Below are 20,199 nucleotides of genomic sequence, written 5' to 3'. Positions count from 1 at the left end.
TAATTGGAAGCTTAAGAAGCTTTCAGAGCCAGAATACAACTGAAGACAACATACAAATTTGGCCAAGTGCTATTTTGCTCTTGCCATGGATTCCTTAAACAGCAAAAAGGCTCTACAGACAGGCTGGTTTTAATCACATGCTATGAGAATATTAAATAATATAATTTAGAATATTAAGTTACTGAAGGAATACCAAGCTTTTGGAGGTACAGACTTTAAGATGAACCAAAAAGAACTCTCATTTAGCTGTTGTTGCCAGTGTGTCTCACTCTGCAGGTCATTACTTTTTAACAGAAGACAAAGAGTGATTCCTACATGTACACTTCGTGCTGGAGCATTCCTAGGCTAAATAACAGTGTACAGGAAAGATTACAAGTAGGGAAAATGCAAATTCACAAGCAAACTTGCACATGTTCATGCATATGCTACCCTGTACTTCACTCTAAGTGTAAGCTATGCGATTCAGAACTAAAGACCTATTGCCAAAACACTGGCCCTAAAACTCTAGTTTGTGGGTAGTTTGTAAAACAGGTTGTTCAGAATAGTTCTGTTAAATATTTAAGATTTAAAAAATCCATGTTACAATTAAAAAAGCAAACTAGGAAAAAGACAAGTACTCTCTGGAGCACTACTTTTATTGTGAGAAAACAACTATAAGCCTTACTACTTCAGAGTATTTCAAAATTTTATTAAGGAGACTGATAAGTATGTCCAAAAATTACACTTCTCTGGAGCTTGTCATCCAGAAAGAGTGTAAAGCAATTTCACTCTAGAACGGAATCACTTTCCTCTTCTTATTTCTCTCCCTGGTAGGACTAGGATAACAGGCCAATTACCAAGAACATAGAACAAAATGAATATTACATCCAACTGTAAAAGCAGAAGAATTATATAAACAGGTAAGAATAAATAATGTCTGCCTTCCTAAAATACCAAAAAGACACTAAATAAAGCAAACACTATATGCTAAGCAAAAACTTAAGTATTCCTTTCCTTATGCCCCATTTCTTAAGAAAAATGTATTATCCAGAACTCAGCAGCAACTGGTTTAAAAAAAAAAAACAACGGAAGTAGATTAAGAATTAAAATGGACGAGAACAGTGAACCTCTCTATTAAAGTATCCTAAGTAAACAAGAGTAAGGACAGATTTCAAATTTCATTTTCACATTAAATAACAGTTTAGAACCACTGCTATAAGCAGCACTAAGTAGGAAAGAGAAATTATTTTATGTAGCCTTTTAACATATAACTTTATAAAGCAATTAAGTAGCTATTAATTGTGTGAAATACACACAGGACTGTGTATTTCATTGTTATTAAATGACAGCATTCCTATACTGTTCTAGGATTGTTTATTAATACTGTAATATCTATGATTATCTAGCTTCATAACAATCAAAGCTGTTTTTCCTCCTTCGGCAGAACTAGGATGGATCTGATCTAGCTTCTCTTTGCTGAAAGAATGTTTGCAATGTCAGGCAAGATTACACCTTTATACCAGCAGCAAAACTGGAGAAGAGTGCAGAGGGAATTTACTTTTTATAGACTAATATTTATGTAATTAATTTTTTGTGAAGAGCTAGAAAGTGTTCCCACAGTTGGTTGTAATTTTTTGGAGTTGTGTTTCTTTAAGGCAGAACTCAAAACCTTCTAAGGGGATTTGAAGTCTCCAAACAGATGTTTCAGGGTCTCATTACTTCCTCACCACCTTGTTTGCTTTTATAAAGCAGAACTGATTAACATGGCTTGCTAGTGTCTGCTGCTCAGCATGCTAAGTTACTAAACAATTTGGGAAAGTTTTCTGTTGGGAAGATGTATGCTGATTTGAAATGTATTTTCTGCTCTACTTGGTGTGGTTGAAAAGCTTATGTTGGAAGGTAACAAATACATACTGGGAGGGATAAAAATCTCATGAACATGTTTGGGATACAGGAGAGAGAAACAACAACAACAAGAAAAAAAAAAAAGAGACAGAGATCTGTTCCTGATTCCTATGCCAACTTTCTTAGTATTCTTACATAGTTTTTCTGAGCTGTCCATTTCTCTTTTCCATATCTATGAATTCAGATGACAATACTCGAGAGTTTTATATGTATATACATACATATACTGTTATATACTCAAGAGTAGCTTTAATACATCAGGTAATGTTTGTAAGGTATTGCAATTATAACATACTAATTAGAGCTACCTGAAAGCCTTTCAGGATCTTGAAATAAATGATCCATAATTGCAGATCTTGTCTTCCACGTAGCATTGATTATACACAGTCTACAACTATGATATGGTCAAGCTACCATTCCTTTCAACTTGAACTGAAACTAACTTCTAGTACTCTAGTAGTCTGCTTGATGAGGTTTCAGAATTTTCTAAGGAAACAAACTATGTGGACCACAGACTTGTAGAGAATGCTAACTTTGTATACAGCTAAATATTGCTTAGGTCACGGGCAATCTAATTTGTAAATAAAGATCAAACATGTACTTTGTATAACTGCCAAAACGACACAGATGAACATATGTTAACCTATGGGATCTTGTTCTGGGTGTATGGCTTACCAGCAATTGCAAACAGGTATTTAAGAAACACAGCTTCTCTTCCCCTTCTAAATTTCTAGATAAATAGAAAATCTAGGATAGATCCAAGATGAAAGACAGAAAAGCATTACTTTCTAAAACAGTTTTACCAATGTGTGGAAGAGTCAAATGTAGAGTACTGAGTGACTTGACTGAGAATGAGAAATACGTGATATTATTGGGTTGCCCAATGGGTTGGAATTGACTAGAATCTCTTATAATACAATAGATTCCCCATGAAATTAATTTGCCTGAATTCAATTTTCACAGAAAATTTTACAAAGCCAAGACAGCCTCACCATGAAAGCCAAAGACTGAAGGAATCGAAGACCAAACTCTCCCCTTTCTCCAAGAGGTAAGCTCTGCAGACCAAGGTCACAAACATGGGCATGCCCATAGGTAGCTCTAAGTTGTTTCTCTTCCTTCCTCCACACCCATTTCAATTGCTGCATCCTCATTAGATCAGCCAGGAAAAACCACCACTTTCTGTAAAGGCTAAAATTGCTTAACATAATGTAGAGGTATTAATTTATCTCTACAAATACATATGCACACTTTGAGGAACACTAGCAATATCTGTAAGACAGAAGAAAAAGTTTAGAAACTTTGTGTAGTTTTCTTCCTCGAAGCTGTAGATGGTATGGGAAATTTGCGTTCCTTCAACCAAGTAAGCAAGCATCCAAACCAAAAGTTCAATTCCACTTGTTTTCAGTTCCAGGATTTTGTTCAGGTGGACTACAAAGAAACTAAACTGACAATATTCAGCACATACTGGTACAGGCAAGAGCTTGGGACAGAAGCATTTGCAGTTGTTTTCATAGGAGACAACAGGCAGCAGCACAGAGCAATAGGGTAGCCTACTCATAGAAAGTAACATTTATTTAGGTAAGGTGTTATTTTCCTAAGAAATAAACACACTTGGGGGCCTAGCATCTCTTTATAAGCTCTTTACAAGCCAGCATAGCATCAGGTTACAAAGTCCATTCATAATAATGTTTATAAGTTCTAGTGTTAATGCCACTAATGGTGCTCCGGTGTAGAGTGCAAGTCAGATCAATGTAAATCTTTTGATTAGTTTGTGAAAAGAAAAACACTGGGCATGAGGCAAGGAAAAGAATACTTTCTGTAACATTTAGATCAAGGGGAAAACAGTCCATGAAAAGAATTTTCTAGCCTCCTGTTTTTTCACAGCCCGTAATTTGGTGGGAGTTGGTAAAGTCAGCAAAAGGGGAAAAAAACAAGATTCGCTGAAGAGTAGTAAAAGTTAACTGCCCATAAACCACCACTTCTCTCAGCTTTTAGGCCAGGCGCCATGATGCTGTAAGATTTTGCCCCACTGCAGGAGTTCAGTGTTTCTAAAATGCCTTGAAGAGGTTTATGAGGCCTTGAAATATAACCATTTTCACACTGGCTGGGGTGACTCTACTTAAATGCTTTTCCTTCTCGATGGCTCTTGGTGTTCCTGGTTTTTACTCCCTGACCAGCTGGGTTAGGGAAGTCTGGCCGAAGAAAAGAGCGTGGCCTAGCTGCTGCAGCAGCACTGGCCTGGAAGCTTGGTGATCTTATTTTTAATCCTGGTTCTGTTACTTATTTACAGATAAATGCTTGACATTCATTTTATTTCTTGCTTCTACTTCAGCCTCTCAGCAGTATGTGTAATATTCACCTCAGAGAGATGTTATGAGACTTAACCATTCTAGACCTTGGGATGGACAGAAGAACAGAAAAAAATTTAACTTTATCCTCTCATTATTTGTAAAAAGAAACCTTAAACTAATAAAACTAATATTTAGCTAACCAATGCTACCAAAGTAACTGAGTGTGGCAACCCTTTGCTACAATGTGTACCTTCAGCAGAGATATAAAAGATATTACAAGAAATACCTACAGCTCTGCTGTGTATCTAACAGCTCTGGGCATGGAAGTTTGTCCACTAAGACCTTCAGGCTCTTAAATTACATGTGATACCGTTATATAAATCAAATGTTTTTTAAGTTACTGAGACCTAACAAGTTACTGCCCATCAAGCAAGCTACTATAATTGGTCACAGGCAACCCCCCCATAACCTCTTTCCATTGTGCAGCAGGATTAGATAGGCTACTGAGGTTCAAGATAAACTGAATTATTATATATTTGCCCCATACTAAAGATGCATATGAGGATAGCTGATAATATATAATAATCAGATAGCAAGCTTGACCTCTCAAGCCCCCTACTGCCCCAAGGTAAAATGGGACTGAAGAGAGGGCGTAAGTCCCTCTTTTGGAGGAACAAGAATTTTATAAAAAGTTTCCCAAAACAAATTTTGGGTTCAGACTGAGGACCCTATAACCCCAAATTCCCACATTTTTCTGCCTATGAATTGTAATCTGCCCCCTCTTTCTGGACTGCCTTACTGTTTCTACAGCTGGTTCCCTGTTCCAACAACTTCCTTGTTGACCACACATATCACTTTTAGTATGCAGTTCTTCAGCAAAGATGATACCAGCTGGGTCAGCTAAAACCAGTGCCATCTTTGTTTCTTTACACAGGCTTATGAGAAATCCTCAGAAGACTTTATACTATTAAGAATTAGACAGTAATTTGTTGTTTCTAGAAAGTGATAAGAATTTGGGTTAAAAAAAAAATGTTTATTTGGTTTAGGACTCTTGGCAATATCACACAATCAAGTTCAACACACCTAAAGCTGGCTGGCTCAGTCTTCCCTCTGTAATCAGTGGAAAAAAAAATTGGGTCATTCAGAGAGAAATTTAGAGCTCTGGTACCTTAAAATACCTCCTGAACAATCCGTTCTCCTCTTATTAAGGGAGCATGAGAGGACAGAGTAAGTGACCAGCTGTGGGCCATGATCCTTCTTTCCCTTAAAGCCCTATCTTCAAAAATGATTTGAGGGCCCTCTCGTTTTCCCTGGAGAGGCACGAAGGTTTGAAATGAGAACTTGAAGAATGTAGGGTACATTTTTCAAGAATAATTCATGTGTTTCAGGCTATAGGAAAAACGTAAGAGCCATGCTCTGAAAAGTTGGCTCACTTTTGCGGTACCAGTACAATTACCCAAAACAGGAGGTAACCTCTTTAGAAATGGCAATATGAAAGTAAAAATTAGATTCTTGTCCCCATACACAGACTACTATATAGGAATTTTAAGAGTTAATCCATTAAATCAATGCAATACTGGTAAAATCACGCTAACTTGTCTGAAACTGAAAAGCTTTCTGAATTATTTTCATGTTTTATAGAAGATCAGATTAAAAGCACCTTTCAAATTTGACGTAAGCTGATTGTGTTGTGTCTATTTGTCAACACGGACCTATCCGAGAAAAGCAGTAATGTAGGCATTGTATAAAGAGTGCTCATAACATCAGCATGCCACTTAAGGCTAAAAAATGGGGGTAGGAAGGAATTGCACTTTTGGGGGTGTCTGATCACTTCAGATAAAGACTAATCCATAATTCAGTTTTCCCAAAGCTCAAACCAGAAGTTTCTCTAGAAAGGGAAAAGATGAACAAACAGTAGAACAATGCAGGACACATACAGTTGCTTCCAGGTTAGCTAAGGTTTGCTTCTAATGGAACACGACAACTTTCTTTTAATATTGTTTCTGAATTTTCATTCCATCTTTCAACTCTTGTTTCTGAGCTATGCATGATTCCCAAGTAAAGCCCTGAAAATATTCATCTATTTAACTTATACAACTTATATGAGTGGCATATAGCGGAATATTCCTTAATTACAAGACACTTCTGCAGGATAAGCAAGCAAACCAATAATTTTTATCATTACAGTCCTACATTTTAAGAAAGAGATTCTAAATAGACATATTGTGGTGCTGGTTTTTATTGTAATTCAGTCTCAAAAAATATTTCTTCAAAAGTAAAGCAGTAGGTGGATTTAATCACCTGGCTCAATATTCTCCACTGTAGTAATTTCAGCCATGAAGCAAGCACATTTGCCTACTTCAGATACAACAGAGAATGAAAACTAAATCTTTCCACTATCCAAATTTCTTTTTCTTTTTGAAGCTGCTGATTCATAAGGGGACAGAGGTCAGAGTTCAAAGTGCTAGTCTTACTCTTCAGATACCAGCCACTTGGGAGTAACTCACTTCTACTGGCTCTCAGTTTTATTGCTGTAAACTACTTGACAAGCGCTGACTCATAAGAGCTAAGGGTAAAGGAAAATGTTAGCGCAAGCTCAGATATTAATCTTAAGCTTCTTACACTGCAGTCTTCCTCAGATTCTCCTCTTCGGCGCTTTGAAAAGTATCACTTATATCAATTATATTAATCCATATGTACAACAACACATACTATGGATATATGAGAATGGTTCTTTGAAACATATCTGTTAAAGTTAACATTTTGAGTCTTGCTGCCATACTTTCAGATAATTTGTGGGGTTTTTGGGTTTTTTGTTTGGTTTGGGGTGTTATTTTGTTTTTGTTTGGGTTTTTTGTAAAGTTTTCATCTTCTGTTATGATCAAGAGCCTTGTTCTGCTTAAAATCTGGCTCAAATATATGACACAGAAGAAGCTATTTTTAACAGAATAGTTCTCATTCTCTCTCATGAAATGGTAACATTTTATATGGTTTTGAAATACTGCATTATTTTGACCCCTAAAATACATATTTCTGCTATTTCTCATCCTAGTGATAGTAACTTAGTTTTAAAAATAACAACAGCGCAAGACTTGAATAGATAAAAATGCCACTTAGCACTGGCATTCTCCCCTCCCTCCATACATTTCTGCACCTCAAACTTGCTTCTTTGATTAATGAGCATGTCAACTTCACAACTCTGTTCCAGAAGGCAACACTGCACCAGCCAGGAAACCTGACTTACTGCCCTGGCACCCTACAAATCCACTGCCAAAATACATTTCAGTTATGGAGCCAACAAATAGGTATCGGCACTACGAGCAGCAAGGAACCACCCTGCTCTCAGCTGTGGCTGGGAATACTGTCGAAAAGCATGCAGACAGTGCCAGCAAAGAAAGGAGCAGGATGGGAAAAAAAGCAAAGTTTCATTAAGCACTCAGAGCTTTAAACACATGTACTGTAAAAATGGCTGCCATTTACTGAATTCCCTCTGCTCCCAAAGAGCTTTCAGTCCTGTCTTCCTATTCACAGGCAAATTACATGTGTTGACACCACAGAAGTAACACAGCTGTAAGAGAGTAATATAGATCCTACTCTGGCTTCCAGATAGTCATATCTACATAATCATCATTGATAACAATGTAAAGACACTAAAAATAGCCCACTGTCTTTCCCTCCAGTTTCCAGGAGTTTGTAGGGCTCCCTAATTACTCCAATTTCACCAGGTTGTTACTGTGAAGGGGCAGGCACACCTAACCTGAGGAGTAGTCAAAATTACCTGGATCTGTATCATCGTTTTTATGATAAGTTTGACCTTTGCACACTCCCTGTTAACCACATTAAACCAGACCTACAGTGAGCTAGACTTACGCTATCCTTGATTCAACGGCAGTCCAGAAAATAATGGAAAACAAATATGTGTATGTAATTGCAGGGAACATTCAACTACTGTATGACCACAAGTTGGGGGGTGGGGGGACGTTTCAGCCACATTTCTTGACAAATGATGGACAGCTCCTGAAACTGAAAGCAATAGGTTTCTAGTCCCAGGGGTATTGCCTTCAAATATGTCTATGTTCTCAGGGTAGATCGGTTTTCCCTGCTGCAGGCATCCTGCTGAGAGGTGAGGTCCCAAGCAAAACACAGGAATCTGACTGCAAGCCTTTGAGGTGGCAGGAGCCAAGGGGGGTTCAAAGACAAGGCTGGCTGGTGGGCAGCACCTCTGAGTATTGCAGAGGTTAGAGGTTAGTAAAGCAGGAGCCACTGGCCAATAAAACAGTGTTTGGAGAGCCCACTCTACAGATAAATTGGGGATCTGTTTACACCTTTCCCAGCTTTCTGAGTTACACACACTGATGCTTCCCACTGTGATCTTGTCCTATGTCCACCAGCATCTCCCCTCCTCAGCAGCTGCCCTGCTCTCTGCTGGTTGGCTTTGTAACATGGCTAAAGGATGCTTGGAAACTTTTAATCAGCATCCAGCATCAAAAATAAATAAATAAAAGCACAACTGCTTTTATTTGTGTCAACTGCTGCAACAAGATCTGTCTTGTTTGAGATTTCCCATGACTGCTGTACTAATGCTGGGAGAATAGAAGCTTAAATTCCCTTGATTAGAGAAGCTAAACACAAAGCAAGCCCAGTGCCAATCACACACATGAAAGGACAGCTTTTTAAAGCAAGAAAAAAAAAATCTAGGTAGGGTTACTACCATATTATAGCGGTCAAAAAATCAGCACATACCTCAATTTCAGAGCTTAAGCTCTATAACAGGAAGAACTTGCCCTTTTGATGAAGACATGTTTTGCTCAGTTTCCTGTAAGCTATATAGTTCTATTTTATATAAGCATAAACATACACATACCACCATACACACAGTTCTCAACATTGGACAATTTTAACCACCGACATTACTGCCAGCATTGCTTGAATACAGATGTATGTTACTGACTTCCATAAGGATAAAAGCTGAAGGACTGGCAGTCATGGGTTTTTTTCCATATCTGTGGGAAAAAAATCAGTTTAGGACATGGTGCTGCTTTTTCCCTCCACACCTTAAAAATAACTGATCTTAGCTCAAGCTATGTAAAAATACCTCATCCTTCATGACTCAAACTGTGCACGGCTGTATGGCTGCCTGATGAAATAGATAAGGTGATTAATAATTGCTGGTTGTGATAATACTATGTGGTGGTCACACTGCAACGGAACAGGATTGAAGATAATTTTACATGGACAAAGAAATCGATAGACATCAACAAACGTTATTTATTTCTTCTTGGCAAACATCTGAAATAGCATGCTAAAGAGGAATATTCTTTACTGCATGAAGCCAAATTTTGTAAAAAAGAGAAGTAATCTCAAAGATAAACATTAAAGCTTGTTACAGATTCCTTGCTACCCCAAAAAAGATGGAAAGTACACCGACCAGCATTTGCATATTTATTCTGTTTAATCTTTTGCTTCACCTGAACAATTAAAAATGTGAGGAATTGTTTTCCCTCTCCCCTCAATACATATATAACATGGCCTCTGCAATAGACAGAACTCACATCTCAGGATATTCCCTGAAGCACTGGCTACTAAACACAGGTAGCAACAGATCAGAAACAAAACAAGTGGTCAGAGGAAGAGTGCAGAGCCTGGGCTTGGTGCTGCTAGCTTACTGAAGCATTTCAGACAGTTGGTTAATGGATTCAGATTCAGGATCAGGAAAATTTTTCTCAATGCCTCAACAGGCACCATTGATATTTTTTGCTTTTGTTTGCTACAGTGTTGGGAAGCATTTTATGGTAGACTGTGCTGTGTGGGGGAATGGAGATGAAGTATTCTGTGGACCCCCTGGGACCAGAATTCCGTTACCAGCTGAGTCCGATTGCAGGAAACTGTATTTCTTAAGCTCAACTGTAATCTAACAACTTCTATCCATGAGTCCCTACTCACCATTAGTATCTTGGAATGCGCACGCCCTCTATAATCCTCCTCTCCAGAGCATCTGTACAGATTTAAGCCATCAGGATAGAATATGTATTCAAAGACAACTAATGCCACGTGCCATTTTCATTTCTAAAAAACATTCAAAATTGTCAACTAGTGGAAAAATTTAAGGAAAAAAAAAAAAGAGGAGCAGAGGGGAAAGGAAGGAGCCAACCCCCAGATACAAGTTGCACCACTTGCAAGCCAAAGGGCATTACAGTATATTCCTAGCACAGCCCACTTTTCCATTTGTAACAAAAATACGTAATTTTCCTATACACAGGCATCTAAGAAACCGTTAGATATATCTGCACAATTTACAGACAAAGATTAAAGGAAAAGCCATCTAAAGATTATCTGACAACAGATTGTTTCTATAGAACATGTAAAACCTTTGTAACTTAAAAGCCAAACGTTCCTACTGTGTTGTAACATACATTTGATTTAGTCATTAAAACAGGATCCAGGACTTTTAAATTCCATTACTAATATTATGATTTGACCTTGTACAAGTTATTTACGCCTCTATCTACTCATCAGTAAAATGGATACAAGACCAAGGTGTATTTACTACTACTATTTAATATACTCACATGCAAATCACTACAGCAATGCAGTGTATTTATACTATATAGGTAAATGCTAAAGTTGTAACACTTTCAGTAATTAAGGGGTAAGTGGAGCAAGTGAATTTGATAAAAAAATGTAATGTGGTACAGACTAAGAAGCAGCAGAGGGAGAGCACAGAGTAACAAAGAACAAGTAGAACAGCAGGAGAGATGCTTAATCATCCATTTATCTGCAGCTAACTGCTTCATGTGCATGACAGAATATTTTCAAATATTCTTTCTAAAAGAAGTACATGCCTTTCCAATTTTTGGATCATCTGGGTTTATCTGTAGTCTATCCAAGCTATGTATAGCAATCTGCAAAGGGCAAGTACCAAAAGTCCACTTTGCAACAACATACAGACTCTTAGAATACAGACTTTTAAAATCTAACCTTGAAAACCAAAAAATAATACTGTCTTAAAATAGTGTAATTTCCCTCTCACAGTTGAAGTTTAATCTTTTGTTGTTTAGAGGCTGAAACCTAGATACAAAGGCAGCACAACTGCATCCTACAAAAATTATTCACTGAGGTGCCGACTGCTCTCAAATCTCTGAGCGCTCTCTCAGAGATGCCACAAAGACCACTCTGCAATACCACAAGCATGAAAACAGTTTTCATTCTGGAAAACAACAGGGCAGGACAGACAACAGGAAAAAAAATCTAGGATAAGGATACTCTCTGCAACAAATGAAGAGGGGAGGGGGGAGCAATGAAAGTCTCATATATAAATGCCAAGGATTCTACAACTCCCCTGGTGATCCTGGCAGTAAGCCAGGAAAAAGTTTTCTCTTTCCTTTGCTGTTTGCAGCAACAAATCTTTCCTCTGGGGGAGGGGTGAGAGGGCTGGAACTAACTTCACTGCATCTGATAAGATGGCAAATTGTCCAGGCCTGACATTTATGGGGGACCCGGAGCTCCACTGAAGCACTCTGGGAGGATTAAAGCAGGGTTAGCTTCTCCAATCGTACTCCTTAAAATGCTACAAATGGCAGACAGATGAAAGTTCGTTTAAATTTGATAATGATGAGTCTAAAGAATCCCGAGACAGAAGCTGTCCCCTGTCCAGGAAAGAACTGCAGCTGGAAGTTGAATATTCTCATTAAAAGGACTTGTAAAAATCTAACTATGCTCAAAGAGCTTCCAGTGTCCAGATATCGAAATGAAGTTTCGTTTAACTGGCTAACAAGAACTAAATCCCATCTCTTATGTGAGCTGCACCACCCACAGGAAAACTCCACCACTCATTTGCTTTAACTCTATCCAGGACTGTTTCACTGTAAGAATGGGATGTTTCACACGCCGGCAGTGATTGCCTGGAGCCAGCAGAAAGGCTCATATAGCTGTCAGCAAGCTGATAAGAGCTGAAATTACTCTACAGAGCCCTCTTTAAAGAAGAGCCAAAGAAGCACATTAAATGAAAGGGAGGAGGGGTCAGAAAAGCCAGCCACTCATGTTGTTTTAACGTGGCACTAAAACAAGTCATTGATTTATGCATGTGTCTTCAGCTCTGTTTGACCCGGAGTCTGAACTTTTCTTCAGGTCAGGGCTGAGGCACATGGGACATACACCAGAAAAACCACAATAGCTTGTCCAGGTATTCCAACTGTGGGAACAAACATTGCAAACTACATGTTTTCTATCCATGTTTTTTAAAATTAATTTACATTCCTTTTTAGCTTTTAATTGTCCACACAGGCTAAAAAGACAAGAGGTTGTGATTATCTAAAACTTTAATTAAGAAAAATCAAGAACACTGCGTGGCCCCTATTTGAGAGAGTATCTTATGGGGCTTCAGGAAAGTGAATTATCCATTCACACAAAGGAGGAAACTATACATCATGGTCAATATTCTCTCACTGAAGTGTTTGGCAGCCAGTGAAGTTAAGATGCATTTAAAAAAACACTGATGATCTGACAAGGTTATTCCGCAAGGTATTATAATACCAAGGTCTCCTGCAAACCTGAGTCCTGAAGATGCATCACTGCGACCGCACCAGGTCTGACCAAATGGCCTTCTGCTCCTGTATTCTGTCTCTGACAACGGTCCGCAGCAGGTACCTTAGGAACTCCCCCACACAGACACAGCAAGCATGAGCCACCACTTCCCCAAAGTACTCTCCAGCTTCCAGAAGTCTGCAACTCAGGAACTTCTAAGCCAGAGGGTACATCTTTGCATTCATCTCCAACTGATTTTCTTTCTCTGGATTTCTTCGTTCACCCTTTATGCCAATAAAAACCCTTCACTCACACAAAATGCTGAAGCAGAGAGTCCCACAGACTACCTACTAGTTCTGGGAAAAGATCATCTCCTTTTTTATTTTTTTAGACCAGATTTCCAATAATGCAAGTCCTAGGAAACATCAAATGAAACTGTATCAAACAATGTACAGTCATATCAATTCATTTTCTTTATGACCTCCTTATAGTTCTGTGTTATATTCTTGCTCTTCATCTTATCCCCAATCATTCATTTTCAAGATAAAGAGTGTTAGGCTATTTAATCACTCTTCTCGTGAAACTTTTGATCACTATTGTTCTATTATATCCTTTTTAAGATGGGAGAACCATAACTATGGACTGTATTCAGGGCGCAGACATACAACAGATTTACGCAGTGGCATAGTATTTTCCATTTTGTTCTCTACCTCTTTTCTAAAAATTCTTTATATTATTTTTTTTGACCATAACTGATCATGGAATTTATATTTTCACATAACTATTTATTACAGTTCTAAGAACTCTTTTCCAAGTGACTGCAGCTAGCTGAGAGGCCATGACTGCCTATGAAAAGGCTGTTCTAAATTGCACATATACCCCTCTCTTTGTATACTGAATTTCATTTGTCACTTTATCATTTGGTCATGCTGTACCTGAATTTCTTTGGCCTAAGATGTGCCAGTTCCAAACAAAACCTTTCCCAAAGCAGAATCATTCATAAGGGGTAACTGCAAGGGGTTTTTTCTATTACCGTTAGGTTGAGCTACAAATTTTCCCTTAAAGAGCCATGCTGTTCTGGGGTGCTTATCGTCTACACAGCTACCTAATTTTATGGAATTTCTTATCTCCAACATCCCCACCTCTCTGTAAGTTTGGCTGAAATTGGGCAGTAACAGAAATCAGAAGAGAAATCAGCATGCACATTGTATGTGATCATACCCTTGTTTCCCTAGGAAACCAGGATGAAAAGAATTCCTGCACTCAAGAACACTAGCTCTTCATTCTTGTACCATTAGAGCGCACAAAGTCACCCAGTCTTCCAGACTAGACATTAATTCAAAAGTTTTATTTTTGGGAGGTGGGAAGTGTTATAAAGTCAAAAAAGAACAGGCACACAAAGCCTTCTTTTGAAAATAAACTCCTTACCTAAAGTCCGTTCAGTGAGAAAGAATGCCTAAATAAACAGAGGAATAACTTTTCTGTTCCTGTTGCATAGTACTTTCATATTCTGATCCTATGCCTTAATGAGCCTATCTGTGTTAAAAGACTTCCAAGTATTTTGATATTTAGTGAGGAAAAACATTTATAAAATGTCTGTATATTCAGATAGACAGATTCATCTCACAAAAAGAAGGGAAAAAAGGCACAGAGGCTCAGATATAAGTTGAGGAAAACTTTCATACAAGTTGAAGATATTTATGTATCAACTACAGTGGTGAAATGTTTCTAGAGATTAATAGGCTTTCAAAGCAAAAACATTAGAAAAATTCTGTTGAGGGGGAAACTATACAAGGCATGGGATAAGCAGATACCAGCAAAGTTTTGTTTTGCTTTTTTTCCTTTACCTATTTCACTCTTCTTCAGGAGCAAGACAAAATTTCAAACTTCACTCTCTATCATACAGGTCTATTACATTTACTTCTATTTCTTGCCCACCTCTAGAACTTTGCTATTACCTGGGTGCTGGTTTGTGGTGCAGAGAAAATGAAAGCATAAGGATGCAGCATCAAGTCTGCGGGATCAGTAGCTCTGCAGCTGAGCTGCTTATCGACTTGCCTCTGGGCACTTCTGCCAGTGTTTCAGTCTCCATATGGAACTATTTGTGAGAGGGGGATGGTTCAAGGAAGCTTCAAAGAAAATGAGAATGACAACATTACTGTAGAACACAGACAAGACAGCAATCCCAGAGATGCGTAAGTTTCATCCAGACTGCTATTAATTTTAGCAGCTCAACTAGCAGACGCTCTTTTTGATGGTCAATATGTTGGAGTGTACAAGACCTATCATATGCTAGTCTCCAGTTCTCATGGACATAGGCTGTACATGTAGTATTGAAAATATGTAACAATTTTTCACAGCAGTGTAAACTAGGCTATGAGCATAGAAACTATTCCCTTTTGTGAGGAAAGACAGGAAACTGAACCAGGAATTGTTGAGGGCAAAATGTTCTGCAAGTTTGAACAATAAAAGCATAAGTTAATGTGGCTTGTCTCCAGAGATCTCAGCACAATCAGGTATAATGCAGGACAGTAGAAATTAATTCTGATTTCCCACACTCCAGCTCTGCTCAGATCAATAAACGTCTTTCCTGGTTTATACCATGTACTGTCTGACAAAACAACTGTCAGACAGCAAAATAAAGTCGCATTATAGGAAATCACAGCCCAGGTCATACCAGCCGTAGATCCTAACAGACAATGACTCCAAAGCTAAAGCACCTGTATGTCATCCTCTTCATGACAGTATTATGTGATGCTCATGATCAGTGTACAAACTATAAGAAAATATTTTCAAATACGCATTCTTACATATTTTAAATGTAATGACTTCTCTTTAAGAGCCTTCCTCTCTTCTCCAGCAGATGTACGGCTAGAAGCACTTCCAGAAACAAAGCAAAAATTAAGCCTAGAGAAAATTTTACTCATTAAAAGCAGACAATCTATTTCAACTTGAAAAAAAATTATATATACGTGTGTGTGTGTATGTACGTGTGCGTATATATATATTTTTTTTTTAACCTTGATGCATGATCTCCAGAGAATCAACTGCAACAAAATACTGCAAAAAGAGCGCCTAATCAACAAAGAAAACTGGCAAGCTAACATTTACAATAGAATTTGTTTTAATTATGAGGTTTTCCAACCAAGGATAAGAATTATGTCATAATCAAGACAAGCACTGAAACCAAAGTAGTCTGACAGCAAGGCTCCAATCCCACAAAGGTTATCAGACCCAGAAAGTCTGATAGGTGTGATGAATGCATGCTTCATCTTACTAAAAACCAGGAGAAATTTAGATCAAGGATTTGTTCTGTTTGGCTAAAAAGAGGATGATCTTAACCATACTCATGTCAGAAGATGTCAACTGGTTTCTTAATTTACTGAAAAAGTACATTAATTGGCAGGTACTGTCAAAGCATGTTTCACAAGTCTTTATCAAAAACGTATTGTCTCTCCTAGTCAAATTTTATGTGCAACAAAAACAGTTTTTGAAATAAAACCTAAACACATCCTAACTGCAAAGGAAACAGTGAGATGTTGCAAAATGATTTTCATATCAATTTTAACAAAAGCTCTTTGCAAAGATTGCTTTTTCCTTATTTTAACATCAGTTGTGGACCAATCTTTTTGTAACTGTTATATCAAACTCCAAGTGTTTCACAATGTAAAAACAAGAAAGAACATGATCGTTGTGATCTAACTATTTTTGTTTCCATCTCGATAAGAGCAGTGCTTGGTGAAAACTAGAACGGACTGGAAAAAATCAAGCATACCACAAGACCAGTTTCAGTCAGTCCTCTTCCACTTGACAAAAAACAAGCATCAAAATATTGTATATCAAGTGTTATTAGCCCTTGAAGCTGAAGCAGCAAAAGAAAGCGGTTTAAATATTATTGAGAAATATGGGTTACTTGCAAAACCAGAATATTTTGAAGCTTTTGTTGCCCTTCCATGGCTAAGCAGAATAAACAACTGCTACAGATCACATCTGAAAACATGTATAAATCACTACAGTTCATTTGCAGATTCATTCCATAAATGGGTATTAGCTGAGTTTCATTTTAGTAATTCCTTGCCTGACAAACAAAACAGAGCACTTATGACAAATTCACTTTGCTTCTGAACTACCCTTAGCACCAGCCTCCTCAAAAGTTCATTCCAACTTCAAATTCTCTCTTCTCCTATCACTACTTTAGCCTTATTTTGTGAATCTTTATTCATTAATTCCTGTACATCGTCACTGAAGTGAAGACACTGAAAAATACTGGGAAGATATTTTGTCTAGCCAAAACGTCCTAAGATACTTTCCCAAACCATTTAAATCAAAACACAGCAAGTAAAGTGTGCAACTGCTCCCTACTGTGAGACTGATGAGGAGGAAGGAAACAAAAGTCTATAGCACTGGTGGAATATTAGTGCATATTTATCAACGAGGAAAAGCAATCCGGTCACTGGTAGTCCACACAGTATCAGTCACTAAGTACTTTTTCACCGTATGAGATAGCTAGAACATAGAACCATGTATCAGCAAGGGAATTTCACAGATGCTTACACTGGGACTTTACCTTGTAAATAAGGCTGACAGGACATGAAATGTATGGATAACATGTTTAAGTATCCTCAATATGCAGACAGAAATAAATTCACAACGACAAAAGATCTTGTGATTTCACCCTGATACTCTTACTGCCAAAACACACAACTATATCCTCAGCAAAAGCATCAAGATGTGAGAGGAAGCTTTAGAAAAACATACTTCCCGCCTTCAGTCAATAGAATCAGTTTCCAATATGTTCAGTGATGCTTTGGACCCGATGACAATGACTACTGCAAACCATCTATAATCCAACAAAATTCACTCCAGACACAAACTAGAACTGCATTCTGGGTTTTAAAATATCTTCTATTTTAACTTAATTTTATGGAGTTACAGATAACATAGATAACTTACAGATCATCTGAATTAAGGGGGGTTTTGTTGGTTTATTTCATTGTGAATGTTTTTTGGTTTTTTGTTTGTTTGTTTTTGTTTTGTTGGGTTTGGGGTGGTTTTTTTGGTCTTGTTTTGGTTTTGGGGGGTTTTTTTTGTTTTGTTTTTTTACAAACTAGTGTTGTTTCCTGATTTCATACTTTAAAATTACTGTTTAAGCTGTCCACAATGTCAAGTGCATTCTCTGTAGGAGGAGAACATTATCCTGAAATGACTATTTTATGATATTAGTAAAATGGACAACAAGAAAATCAATGCACACTTTAACAGACTATTAATGTCAGTTTTAAAGCTTTATTAGAGATGTTAACACTAGGCAGTTTTGCCTATGTTCATGTCAGAGAAAAAAAGAAAATAAAGCAAAATCATGTTTCTAGGAGCTGTAACAGCAAAGCTACTTTTTCACCTGCCACCCCCGGTGGCAACTTGGTGCTGTCAGTGGACCCCACCAAAATGGTTCGTTTGTGTGAAGGGACTAAAGAGAAAGGAGACCCCTGATGGCTGCTGTGATATTTGCAGACTCTCTGTACACAGAATGAAGTGAAGTTGGCAATGGAATTCAGGTGTGAAAAGGTATTTACTGGTAAATTTGAGAGTCTGTTTTTTCCACACATATCCAGTATTAATGTCCACTGTGCAGCTTTTAGCACTGTCTAGGTAGAAATAACTAGTGTTGTAGGCTACACCCTGAAAAACCACTCCTTGGCTCACTTTTTACAAGGACCACACAAAAGACGACTTTGTCATTAAGGTTGGGTAAGGGAATTTCAGAAACATCTTCACAATTCTTGCAGAAATTCGACTACAGAAATCCCATGCCTCTTTAAAAGTCACCTGAGATCAGATAGTTTACTTTTTCCTTACATACCTAGCTCTTACTTTCTCTATGCCTCAGTTCCTCATCAGGAAGAACAATGATAACAGTATCTCCCTACCTTTTAACAATATATGCTCAGGTACAATACGGTGACAAGGATGAAAGATCCTACATACAAGTTTACAGTATGTGTTAACATCTTACTTCTTTGCTGGCCCAAAAATGTAATCTACATATTCCAGTCACCAGAAGAACAAGGTGGTTGAATCCTACCCCCTAATGTGGCAACAAAACTCCTCACACTTTGTGAAAATCCTCACACAGCTAACAATCCTCATCCGTTGAGCTTGCACTTTATGTGTGAGCTCTAGAATTAAAGCAACTGATGGCGATAGTATCCATAACAGCAAAGCTAATAAACAGGAATCAGCATCAACTGGAGTAAACTAGAAGACATTTCCTTTTGACTATATACCCAGCCAACATAGACTTCATTCACGAGTTTGGACAGTTCGTGATCTCAACTCTTCCAGTCACCAAATAAGTAAAATTTCCCTCTCAGAGGAATTGTCAACTTCGTTAAAATATTTAAAACATTTTGGACTTAATGCTTCCCTCACATTTTGAGCAATTAAAATTTATCTACAAACCAAAGCTTCTCTTGAGATAGATACAGACTCTTGGACTTCTTCTTTAATACAATTTAAATACAATGTAGAAAAAAGAAACAAATATACACTGTGATTTCATCAGAAATATGTTAATATATGAGAGTAGGCAGTACACCTGCATTTAGGGAGAGCTTCCATCCCAGGGTGGGTTAAGAAGCAGAGGGGACACATGTAAAAGTGAAATTAATGAAAGTGGAGTTTGACTCCATTGGTAGAAACTGGCAGTCTCCACTTCTGGCAAATACCACATGACCTTTGCATGAAAAAGCAGATAGTCAAAACCTCAGTTTCACATTTCAGATCTGCTGCAACGCAGGATGAGGAGGCATTGATCACTGTGGATGCTAAAGATCCTATATTTCACAACAGCATGTACATTAACATAGCAGGTTGGAGAAAATCCACTCTGAGTAACTGAAGTCTGCCTACTGAAGTGTTCTGCAATCACAATCATATGCAATATTCTTAACTTCTTGACTTGATGGGTAATGTAGTACTGATCAACAGCTGCTGTTCAACACATTTAGCTGCACCAGTGATGGGTAGAGATAAAACATTGAAAAGTAACGGTGAATGCATATGTTTAGCATAAAGAAAGAGGGTCAAATAATCAAAATATTAACATGAGAGTACAATGGATGCTTCTGCATCCCAACAGATTTCATAGTAAGACAGGTGTATGAACCTACACTCCAACAGTAAATAAAGGAAAATAATTTAAACACAGTACATTATTCTACCTGTCTTTGCATCTCTTCAATCTGCCGCTGGGGGACACTTTGCAGAATACTGTACATTTCAGGCATCTTTTCTTCAGGGATGACAACAGAGGCCCTATAAGCAAAAAACAGAAAACAAATGGTAAGACGAGAAGAAAGAAGTTCTTCATTAAAAGATGTCAACAGCTTTTCCAACCCAGAATCTTGTCCTATTCTAATAAGACACATTCAGAAGATATTAGCAGCAAGAAGCAGTCTTCTCTCAGTGTAATTAATTATTCTGTAGCAGTTCCTTCACAACA

General features: G+C 37.8%; 1 protein-coding gene across 1 annotated transcript in view; it reads right to left on the bottom strand.

Annotated features, from left to right (window-relative positions):
* Positions 1–20,199, bottom strand: part of EXT2 (exostosin glycosyltransferase 2) — an 81,315-nt gene that overhangs the window by 45,077 nt on the left and 16,039 nt on the right. Inside the window, exon 7 of the mRNA XM_076344410.1 lies at positions 19,919–20,012. Within this exon, the coding sequence (XP_076200525.1) occupies positions 19,919–20,012 (94 nt within the window). The remainder of the gene's footprint in view (positions 1–19,918; positions 20,013–20,199) is intronic.

Source organism: Aptenodytes patagonicus, chromosome 7 (assembly GCF_965638725.1).
Source record: "Aptenodytes patagonicus chromosome 7, bAptPat1.pri.cur, whole genome shotgun sequence".
Lineage (NCBI taxonomy): Eukaryota > Metazoa > Chordata > Aves > Sphenisciformes > Spheniscidae > Aptenodytes > Aptenodytes patagonicus.
Note: the sequence above shows the minus strand (reverse complement) of the source record. Positions and strands in the feature narration are given on the sequence as shown.